The sequence below is a fragment of the Chlamydotis macqueenii genome, chromosome 21 (assembly GCF_036417535.1).
Source record: "Chlamydotis macqueenii isolate bChlMac1 chromosome 21, bChlMac1.mat, whole genome shotgun sequence".
In the NCBI taxonomy this organism is placed as follows: Eukaryota; Metazoa; Chordata; class Aves; order Otidiformes; family Otididae; genus Chlamydotis; species Chlamydotis macqueenii.
The window spans coordinates 4,175,347-4,186,597 of NC_141576.1; the positions used below are offsets into that span (position 1 = coordinate 4,175,347).

Genomic DNA, 11,251 nt, shown 5'->3' on the forward strand with positions numbered 1-11,251 from the left:
GTGTGCAGTTCCTGTCGGGTTTGGTGTGCGGCTGCTCCAGCGCTGGGTTTTAAATGTGACACTGATAACGCGGGCCGCCAGCCCGCTGCTGGCTTCCAGTTCCGTCTCGCTGCCTCTGGCTCTTTCATGTTCTCTGCTGCGGTTTGCGAAGGCAGAGTTTAAAGGTTTCTCTGACTAACCCTGGCTGCTGGACTCAAAGGGAAGGAAGTCGACTGCAGCCAAGAAAAGGAAGCCAGTTGGTTTCCCTTCTGCGTCTGCGAGCGCGTGTGAGGGGGAGAGGGAGAAGGGTGTAGCCAGATCAGAAACAAGATAGGATGGAAAGACAGCAGACCTCTTTCCTTCCATATTTTCTCGGCTCGACGAGCTCCCTGCATGCGTCAGCCCGGAGCATGGGGAAAGGAAGCGTGTCCTGGTCAATATTTATCCGGCGGCGTGGGGGCAACACGCTTCAGCTCCGGCTGCACGCTCCTGACTCGCTCCCCAGCAATGCAGTGCGTGAAGGCAGCCACGACGGGGAGCTTCCTTCCCGCGGGATGGCGGGTGGTGGCAGGGCAGGGTAAGGGGCCCAGCTGCCCTCCAGGTTGTGGGGCAGGACTTGGGCTCCGGGACTTCCCGGATCGTGCGGGGCGGCGTGGCCGGCACCCCAGCCCCGTCAAGGACCCCCAAGGTGGATGCAGAGTACGTGGGTCCATCTCAGTTCCCACAACATCTCCACGGCTGCCCATCTCCAGTTTGGGGTCTACCAGCATCCCGATGACCGCAGGGGTGGCCAGAGCCTCGAGGCAGCACTGACCCCCCTTCAGAGGGAGCAGGGGCTGGAGCAGGGCTTGGGCTCACGCTCACGGGCACCGCGCTGCAGGCAGCTACTTCAGGGCATCTATTTCTGGCCCCTGGGACAGGGGAGGGCACGCAGTGGGAGGCAGGCTCCGGGACTCGCGGGAGATGAGGGCTATTTCTGGCTCTGGTTGCTGACCCGCCAGGCCATCCTCCAGCGGTCGCTTCCCCTGTAACTCCCTCGTGCCGGGCTCACCCCAAATCTCCCACCCAAGGCTCCCTCTGCCACCCACACCAGACGCTCCCGGGCAGCGTGGGACGGGTGCCATGCACTGTGCAGGGTTTGTCACGAGAGCGTGATGTGATCTTTAGATATAAACTTGCAGCAGGCTGGCAATAAGTGCCCTAGGAATGCCACCAACAGGCACACGATGCCCCTGAGGCACGGCTTTGTCACCCTAACAATGAACAACCTATAGACTGAGGCAAAGAGGTGGGACGTTGAGAAAATAGCAGCATTGCCATCCAGATTTCACGCTCCGGCTTGTGCTGTGAGCTCTGTGGCCTGGGCCCCTTCTCTGCCGGCCATCCCAGGACAGAAGCGAGCGAGGGGCATCAGGAGTGGTCCCAGAGACCCCAGAGGCCACAGGACAGCAACGCGTTGGCCGGCACCCTCACATCTTCCCCACCAGCTTCTAAATATGGGCCTGCCCTCTCTGAACCCATCATGCTCGGATCTCAAGTGACACCCTGGGGAGTGCGGGGGGGGTGTCTATTTTTGGCCCCTGAATGGTTCTGTGCTGGAGCCCAACTCTCTGCCCCCGTCAAGGGTACTGCATCATGTTGTGCTGGGAGGATTTTCCTGCGCGGCTCTTTGAATGGCCCCATCACCGGCTTCGACTGTGGTCCAGGTAGGATGTGCGATCTCTTTGCTACTTCTGCCACTGGATCCCCTCTGCTAGTTTTGGGCTCTGTGGCATCTCCCACCCCAAAGCCAGGGCTATGGAAGGGGCTGCTGAAATGTCCTCGTTTGGACTCTGCTACCTTTAAGCACGGTGCTGTGGCAGCAGGGATGCTCAAGAGCATAAATCCCCCACTTTTTTAAATGGGTTGTAGGCAAGAGGAGAAGGAAAGGGGTGTGTGAGGGGCGATGCTGCTGTGGAGAGGATCCCAAACCCACTGTGCTCTGGGAGCAGAGGCGGAAGGGACCTCAGGGGGGTAGTAGTGATCTCTCACTGCTGGCTGGGTTACGGTCCCAGCTGGATTTCAGCTGGAAACCAGTGAGGATGAGTGAATGCGGATGGCGGGGAAGCAGGGCAGGAACCTGGGGGGAAGGGGTTAGGGGCACACACCTCGGTGATGTCTGCTGATGCTGGTACCCGCTCCTCATGCCTCATCTCTCCGGCCCCTCTCCCCTTGCTTTGCTGCTGCAGGCATGGATGACTTCGAGTACAGCATCCAGCTGAACGACAGGGACTGGGCTGAGTTCTTCTTGGCGTCGGAGGAATGCAACCTAGCGCCGGCCGCCCTGGCCACGGCCGAGGAGCAGTGTCTCAGTGACATTGAACAAGGGGACGGCGTGCCGGGGAGGGGCACGCCGGACGGGCAGATCGCAGCGAGGGTGGGCAGCGGGCCAACGCCTGGCACAGGAAGCTGGACCTCACGTGGGGTGCCCAGAGACACCTCCCTGCGCTGGCCCGCCGGTGGGCACCTCGCCCTGCCGGACCTTCTCTCGGGCAGCGAGGACGAAACGGACCTGGGCTCGGTCGGCAGGTTTCTGTGCGAGAGTGACAAGCCCGCCTGCCCTTTGTCCGCTCCAATGCCCAGCGCCCAGGGCAGGCAGTCGTCCTGTCCCCCCGCGGCCGCCCTTGCCAGCGGCGCAGCCGAGAGCAGCCCAGGGCAGGACGCGGCATGTGAGGCAGCAGCACCGCAGCCGGCATCGGCGTCGGAGAAAGGAGCAGCCGGTGGCAGTCAGGCCATGGATCCTCTCAGCCACCCAGCTGGAACAAGCACCCCTGAACAAGAAGGTGATGCAGGAGCGGAACAGCCCCATTGCAGCCCGGCGCTGGCACAAGGCAGCTCGTCAGCGCTGGCTGCCTCCCCAGAGGGTTTGGCAAGGAAAAGTCTTAGCGGTGCTTCCCGCTTGGATCCCGGGCTACGGGGACCCCTGCGTGACCACCCCCCAAGCCCAGTCCTGGAGTCTGCACCCGGAGCGCCCGGCTGCCCGCCACGGGAGGAGGCGAGTGGGGAGAGAGCAGGCGCCGAGCCGAGTTCTCCGGCTGGCTCTCCGGACGTCGTGAGGCCCAAGGTGCCAGGACAGCTGAGGAAGAGCCGCAAGCAACGTGGAGCCAGTGCCGTGGAGACAGCCCAGGGGGACAGGGAGCCTGTGGGGGCTGCGGTCGCCGTGAAGGCACCTTCAAGCTCCCCGCTGTTCTCCCGAAAGAGCAAAGGGAAGGAGAAGGCAGCCAAGCCAGCTCCGGTGAAACTGGGGAGCGAGGAGGCAGGGGAGAGCAAACGGCCGGTGCCCGGCGCTGGAACGGACGAGGGCGATGCAGCCGTGAGCTCTCCCCCGAAGCAGAAGGTGAAGGAGCCGGGGGTTCAGCCCCTGGGGAAGGTGAAGGCCACCAAGCTTTCAAAACCAGGGCAAGCTGGCGGCTTGGGGATACGTGACAATGTGCCGGTGATCCCTGCCAGCGCAGCCGCGGCTCCTGCGGGAGAGGCGTGCCCGGAGGAGCCGGAGAAGCCCCTCTGTCCCAAAATTGTGGCGGCTTTCGGAGGGGATGCTGCTGAGGGAGCTCATGGGGAGCCGGCGGCTGAGACCCCCGGGAAGCTGGGCCCCCCTTGCTTTGTGGCCGGGGCCTCGGCGAGGGCAGACACCCTGGACGTGACTTGGCCTGAGATGTACGAGCATTTGTTCTGCGACTCCCAAGGGGAAGAAGAAGGAACGGGGAACGCAGCGGAGGAGGAGAAAATACCCTTGGAAAGGGAAATATCCTTGCCTGAACTGTATGAGTATTTTTTCAATGAACCAGAAGGAAACAGGAAAAAGGTGAAGGGTAAAGAGAGAAAGCGAAAGAAGCTCAGCAGCTTGGACCACACTCAGCTGCAAAATGAGGATCCCAGTTCGGCTCCAGTCAAAGACTCCCTGGTAATCTCGGTCCCTGAGGTGTACGAACACTTCTTTCCAGATGGGCCTGGAAACAGGGTGGGCTGGAGAGGGATTTTCTCCATCGCTCCAGCCTCTGAGGTGAAGAAAGCAGTGGGGGCTTTGAAGTCCCTCCTGCAAAGGCCGATGCGTCTCGTCAGAGGTCAAGCCCCAGCCCCTCAGGCTCTGGTGCCGAGAGGATCTGGAGAGAAGCTCCCCCTCGTCCCGCTGGCTCCGCTGGGAAGAGGCCAGGCGCGGCCGGAAGGTTTGGACGCGGCCCTTGCACTGACAGGTAAAGCGTTCTTCACGGCCCCGGCTCGCCGCCGCGCGTAGAGTTGCGCCCCTGCCTCACGCGGTCTCCCCCGCTCCCACCACCCCTGGGAAGCCTGTCTGAGGTGACGGCACGTTAACTGTGCCACACGGCAGCCCTGGGCTTTAGCAGGGCCAAAGCCACCGCCGTGACACGCCGCGCTGCCTTGTGCCTCTCTCGTGATGCTCACGCCGTCCCTGTGCCACGCAGTTGCTGCCGGCTGGCTCCCGGCGCTGCGGGAGGCGTGGATGGGGAATTTGGATATATCCTGCGCGTAACTTGCTTTGCTCCCCACGAACTCCAGTCCTGGGGCAGGGGTGGTCACCACAGCCCGCGTGGTGAAGCTCAGCGTGGCCCAAAGTCCTGTCCCAGCTGATTTGGTCGTCCCCCTGAAAGGATATCGCTCACTGTGGATCTAATCTATTCTTTTGCACTCTGGCCAAGAAAAACTTACGGAAGTGGATAGCGGCTTCAAACGCAGCTGGTGTTGCTGTAAGGTCTGGTAGAGACGGGAATCCCCCACCCCAGTGCCATCCAACTGCCTGCAGAACTCCATACGTGTATTTCTGATGGGGGAATGGGTGGCTAAGCGGCAAAATCCTTCTGTGCCAAAGATTTGTGCCCCTGAGATAAGACTATGGCTGCTGAGCTGCCGCCCTGGTGAGGCCGGGCTGCTGATCGATCTAATATTGATCAGGGAAAAGGTGTGCACGGAGTGGGACACACCCAAGGCTTCCAGCTGAAGGAAGTGAGGGGGATTTTAAAACCCACACTAATTTGAAAAACCCTCCTGAGACCTCAGACGTTACCTGAACATTGGCTGTTCCTGGAGGCAGGAATAAAGGGAGACCAAGGCTGACCCCCTAGGACAGCCAGCGTATTTACCTTAAAGCTTATATGATGCTTACGGCCACGGTGCCTCACCGTCCGTATTAAAACCAAACAATGAATGACTCATCCCAAAAGGAGCCTCAAAACAGAGCTTCCAGCCTCCTCACACAGAGGAAAAACCCCTTTGCCACGGTCGTAGCTAATTAATAAGCCAGCTTTAATTAAAAGCCTGCTCAAATAAACAAAGGAGTGAAAATAAATGACTCTTGCGACATGTCTTTTAGTTGTGCTAGGCTGGAATGCCAGCGGAGAAAGAACGGCAGAGCATTTGGGGCTGTGTCCCCCCCTGGACCGAGCAGGGAGTGAGGGGAGGGTCTGCACAGCGGCGCTGAGCACCGGTCCTTCTCGGGGGGCCACGTGCATCTCGGGGCCGTTGTCTCACAGGAAAGGGGACTCTGCCCAGAGGGACCTGCCTGCAGCCCCAGCGCAGCGGCAGCCACGATGCCGATGCCCCTCTCCTAAATCTAGTCCCCGCTCCCAGCTGGGAGGCAGGCAGGGAGGCGGCGAGGCGGTCAGAGGCCCTCACACTCTTGACAAAGCGTAAAACCTGCAAAATGTGCCCCTCTCCTTAGGAAACAGTCCTAAATAGACATGTTCGACTTGGCCAATGGTGAAAAAAGGTCTTCTGGGAGGGAAAACGTGGTGTATTTCTCGGGGAGGGCACAGGACTCGCTGCCCCAGAGGGACCAGAGCCTTCTGCGGCAGAAGAGGCAGCGTAAAATCCCGAACCTCTCGCTTTTCTTCTCGCAGGGGGGCCAGAGGCTCCGCTGGCGCTGACCCACAAAGACATGTGCCTCGTCTTCTGTGCCTTTGCCTCCTGGGCCGTGAAGACCTCCGACCTGCAGGCTCCGGATGCCTGGAAAACCAGTACGTAGGGTGACCAGCCTGGAGGGAGAGGGGTGGGAAGGTGGTGGGGAGAAAGGCAGGGATGCTAACACACCTAACGGTGCCTGTGGGAAAACGCGGTCGTTTTTCCTGCTTTTCCAAAGCGTCCTGTTGCTTTCTAACACCTTCTCTCTCCTATAGCAAGGGCAGTCCTGGTTCCTACTCACTTACGTTGCCCTTTCCCCACACAAAGTGACTCCTGACCCAAGGTGAGCCATGGGACAATCTGTTTCCCTAGCTTTGGTCCCGCTCCATCCATCCTCTGCCAGGGACCAGGACCAGTCTGTCAGGGGAAGAGAGGCTTTTTTAGCATCCAAGATGGCTAGAAGATGAACCAGGGCCTCGAGCATGCAGGTTTATACTCCTCCATCTCAGCCGGAGCAAACGTACTTATTTTTCTAACATGCCATAAAGGCGTAATCTTTTTTCTAAACACAGCTTAGCTGAAGTATTATCCTGGTGCGCCGGGTCCTGCAAGCAAACGGAGCCCAGCCAGTTCCTCTCCTCTCCAGCCACAGCATTTGAATAACCAGTGGGGAGAGAGGAAGCTGGGGCAGCACGAAGGAGCTGACACGGGTCGCTGGATGAGCAGGGCGTGGGACGGCGAGCAGCTGAGCACAGGGTCCGTGGGCCCCGAAGAGCCCCCGCCACTGGGCGAGACGCCGGGGCCAGGGCTTCCTGCTGCTCGTCCCAGAGAGGAATGTTCCCCGCTAAGGTCACACAGGAAGCTGACACCCCGGGGCTGAGAATAGCTCGTTAGCTAAAGTTGCTCAGTGCAGTCATCACAAGGAGCTTTTGGCCTGCTCCTCCTTGCCTTCTTAGTATTAGAGGGTAGACATCGCCTCTGAGAGGGTGCGAAAAGTGGGATATGGGCCTCATGTCCTCCGGATTGCGTAACCCGGCATGCAGCAAGCACCCCAGTGAGAGACAAGTTTGACATCCTGGACCAGTAGTTCTCTTCTGGCATTTTAGGTCCCAACAAGTTGAGCTTCCCTGCCTACGTCCCAGGCTCTAACACGTAAATCAAAATCAAAGCCTGAATTTAAACTGGGAAGTCCAAAGGCATGGCTTGGGTTCCCAGTTTCACTTGGGCACGGAGTCGGGGGAATTTGACCTCTCTTATAAGCCAAGCTAAAAACATTAGCTGAAGGGACAGAGAAAATCTTGATTCTGTCTATAATCTCCATTAGTTATTTTTTGTATCTCTACATTTTCTGATTTGGGGTCTTTTCTGCTTGTGGCTGGGATCAGAGCATCCACAGATAACCCACAAAACGCTACTTTTCTTGGCATCTTCCTGGTCCAAACAGAAGCAGAAAATGGAGGGACTGTGCTCAAGCCCTGGTGAGATTTCCTACTGTGGCCTTCTCCTTCAAGACTAGATGCATTAGATCTCCTCATGGACCTGTATATCTGACCACCACCCATCTCTACCGTGCATGAATTCTTTGTGTTTCCCTTAAAAACAGCCGTTTCTTGTGAAACGGTGGTGGGATCCAGGTGCCCAAACTATAGGACCAGATGTGGTCAGCGAGGCTGTGGGCAGCTCAGGACGGAACGTGTGGTGGGGATGAAGAGCAAAGGCAGGAGGGGTCTGAGAAAGGGAAGAGGGTGACCCCCTTAGGTCCCATGGACCAGAGTAATCCAAGCAGCTTGTGATCTTCAAGTTTGGAAAAAGATCTTCATGTTTGGGAGAAGCACCCAGACTCACTCTGGAAATGTGATGGGCTCTTTTCCAGTGTTCCTGGCAAGTTTTGGCACGCTTTCTGCCATCCGCTACTTCCGAAGGCAGGTCAGAGAAGGACACCCCCGGACCTAGGCTCGGCGCACACCAGAGGTGCTTCCCGAGGACAGGCGACAGCGGAGCAGAGGATGGGAACTTTGTTCTTGGGCAGCGTGAGAAGCCTGGATTCCCAGCACCAAGACTTCTCTGGACCCATCCCTAAACGGGATAGGATGTCACGGGAAGCAGGATCCTTCCGGTGACAGCCATTTACCATACGGTAGGCAGTTTGTACCTGTACTGGACAGAAGAGGAGCCCACGTGGGCTGGCTCTGTTCTTTCTTTACACACTTCTTGCATACTTGTGCTGTCTCCTAGGAGTAGTCACAGTGTCCGTTCCAGGGCGCTGCTTGTCCGTCCTCCCTGCTGAAGTCACCCGGTGGCAAAGGAAAGGCGCTGAGGTGGCGGAGGGAGGAGAGAGCAAAAGAAACCAGGAAAGTGCTTCGTTCCTAGGAAAGGGTTGGGGTATTGGTGAGGGAAGAGAGGAGAGCACGTTGGGGAAGAGCTGTCCCTCTCCAAACATGGTCCTTTGTGAAGCGTGTGCTGGCTGCGGACGCGGTGTCTGCCCCGCAAGGACGCGTCTCCTCCCAAAGGCAGAGGACGGGCAGGCGTCACGCAGCCAGAGCCAGGGGAAAGGGTGGCTGGGAAGGGCTCTGCAAAGGTGGAAAGGGGCTGCAGGGCCAGCAGGAAGAGGGGCTGAGCTCAGGGAAGCCTCAGGAAAAAGCCCTGACAACAACAGGAGCGTGTCGGAGAGGAGGAGGAGGAGGCACATGTACGTTTTTGGCTCTGATAATCACCAGGTGAAGGGTCTGGGTGTATCACTTGGTCCCTCTGCTGCCTCCCATCCTAGGGACATTGATGATGACTTGATGATCTGGTTGGACTTGATGATCTTGGAGGTCTTTTCCAACTTTAAAGATTCTGCGATTCTGTGAAAGCTGGCCAGGAGGAGATGCTGGGTGAGGAGGTGGCGTGGCTGAGCGTGTAACCTGGTGGGGCTGGAGGGGACCCAGAGTGGAAGGTGAGGTGAAGAACAAGAAGGAAAAATGAAAACTGGTTCGGTCTCTTCCCTGTCTCTAGTGCCTTCCTGATCACTCATGGGCATTACTCATGAGGGTTTTTCTTCACTCTCAGGACTGATAACAGCACAAACGTGAGATTTGTTTAGCACTTAGGGACCAGATCCACAAAGGTACTGGGGGAAATCTGCCTGGAATACCTATGCGGATCTGCCTACGAGCTTTATAGGAACACTGTGGCAATGCTTGTCTCACGGAATCGGAGAGGAGAGGTTCAGCTCTTTCCTTGTAACGCAGAGTGCCATGCAATTTTAATAAGTGCAGGGTTGTACCGTGTATTATTGCTGGTAAGAGCGCACTGTGCAATGGTCCAGTGAGGTACGTAGCAGTAAATAGTGCGAGAGAGATGTACAGGCTCTATATGGACTATAGCAGCTGTATATCCAGTAAGAGGAGATTTGTGGAGGAGGAGAACAGATAAAATATGCTGGGAGCTTCTAATAAAGATCTATCTCGTTTAATACTTTTGTGTACATTCCTGTGTCTGCACTGTTTGCGTGTGAAACTGAATTTCAAAGAATGAAAACCCAATCCATTGCGTGTGTCCTCTGTCCCATCTCAGAAGCATTCAGGACTCGAGCAGAGTCCCACTCTTGCCAGCCCTCCAGCCAGCTCCGGGGCCCCCCGAACAGATCTGTGAGCACCAGTCAGTGCCCAGCAGCGCTGGGCACGGGAGCATCAGAGGTCTGCTGAAGGAAAGGGGTCTTAGGGGGTTTGGGCTCTTCCTGCCCAGTTCCTCACGCAGAGACATGTCCCCAGGGTAAGGGACGTGGCTAAATCCTGAACAGTCACTGCTGACTGCTTGCTGGCATTGAATTCTTCAGGTTTTGTGTTTTCTAGCCTAGTCACACGGATCTGGAGGAAACGATGCACCACTGCAGGTGCAGGAACAGTAAATTTCCCTCCCAGCCATGTGCAGCGCTCCCAGGCGCAGTGCTGGCCGTTAATAAATGATTGTGCTGAAAGTCCCCGAATTTAATACTGGGCTAAACAGCTGGGAGAGCTGTTCTGGTTTGTCTCAGGGATTGCAAAGCTGGCCTGAAGATCTCACTGGAACTGGGAGGGTTTCTGGCCAGAACCCATAATGTTGAAGACATCTTTGAGGACATCACCCCCCCCCCCAGGAGGTTTGGATGGGGCCGGGCTCTGCGCTGGGATGTGGGGAGTGTACGTGTACCCGTATCAGCCAGACCTTTTCTGAGCATTGCCCTTGCTTTGGGGACCTCATCTTCCCCAGGGAAGATCTCACTCTCAGTGTCTCTATCCTTGTGTCCAAAACCTCACGCTAAGTTTATTTTCAGGGGAATCCAGGACTCACGTATGCTGTAGGTAACACGAGGCGCCTGTCACCTCTACCAGCCAGCTCCCTCTGCCTGCCTGTGGGAATCGGTGTCTGATCCTTTAGGGCTTGGGCTTAGAGACATCAATGTGATTAGCCACCTCCCCCTGCTAAGATTTACAGAAGGTGCTGGATGATCCATCCTGTTACGGGTGCATTTCAGAAGAAGTGGATGAGATAAATATTTCAGCGGGCAGATGTTTTCAGTCCCCTGCAGAAGCGAAGGGAAATATCGAAAGTTCTCGCTGGTATCGGGAGGTCAGGTCTGGGAGCGTCTGCTGTGCTCAGTCAAGCAGCAGTGTCTGCAGTGTCCTTCAAAGAAACCAGCCCGGGCTCGCCTGCAATTTTAATGCTTGGTTTGTTCTCCGACCTTTTAAGCTCTCTCCTCTCCCTCCACGGCGAGGGCATCGTGCCTGGATGAGAGGAGCCAGGAACTCACCATCTTTTGCAATAGCAGCAGCCACCGCAATAGCAACGACCTTTTCGGCGCATCCTCGCCGGGGCGAGACCGCTTCCACTTCACCGGCGAGAGCGTCAGCGCTGGAGGTGGGAGCCGTGCCATCCCACCCCGCTTCCTCGCCCTGCACGTAGCTCCCAGATCTGACGCCTCGTTTTGCCAAGCGGATGAAAAAGTCAGGCAGGTGCACCCTCAAGAGCCGCCGTCTCCGTATTTCATCCCTCCCTGTGCCATCCTGGAAGCGGGCTGCGTCTCTCCCATTTCTTCCGCAGCAATCGGTTTTCCCGGAGCAGCTCCTTCGCTCTTTATTTTTTGCTTCATCTCTCTGCAATGGGACCAGAGCAAAGCTTCCCGTGGGCGCTTCTGCCAGGCCATGTCAGAGCGATGACTGCCTTCTCCCCGCGCATCGGAGAGATCGCCGAGGGCTGGCGGCGCGGTGCCGGACCAGGAGACGTCGATGTGATTTGTCACTTTTGAAGAGCAGAGGGAGCAGCCACCTCCCTTCCACCCAGGACTGACAGAAATACCGGTGGCTTGGTGGAGTGCATGACATATTTTGGTGGATTCCCCCACCCACAGGGCAGTCAG

At 57.4% G+C, this 11,251-nt stretch overlaps 1 protein-coding gene across 1 annotated transcript; it reads left to right on the forward strand.

Annotated features, from left to right (window-relative positions):
* The first annotated feature begins 1,602 nt into the window (after nt 1-1,602).
* Nucleotides 1,603-9,328, forward strand: PERM1 (PPARGC1 and ESRR induced regulator, muscle 1). The gene is made up of 4 exons (XM_086764722.1): nt 1,603-1,685; nt 2,208-4,211; nt 5,871-5,987; nt 7,745-9,328. Exons 2-4 carry the CDS (start codon nt 2,210-2,212, stop codon nt 7,822-7,824), a joined length of 2,199 nt encoding a protein of 732 aa, XP_086620848.1. The 5' UTR covers nt 1,603-1,685; nt 2,208-2,209; the 3' UTR covers nt 7,825-9,328.
* Nucleotides 9,329-11,251: the final 1,923 nt, after the last annotated feature.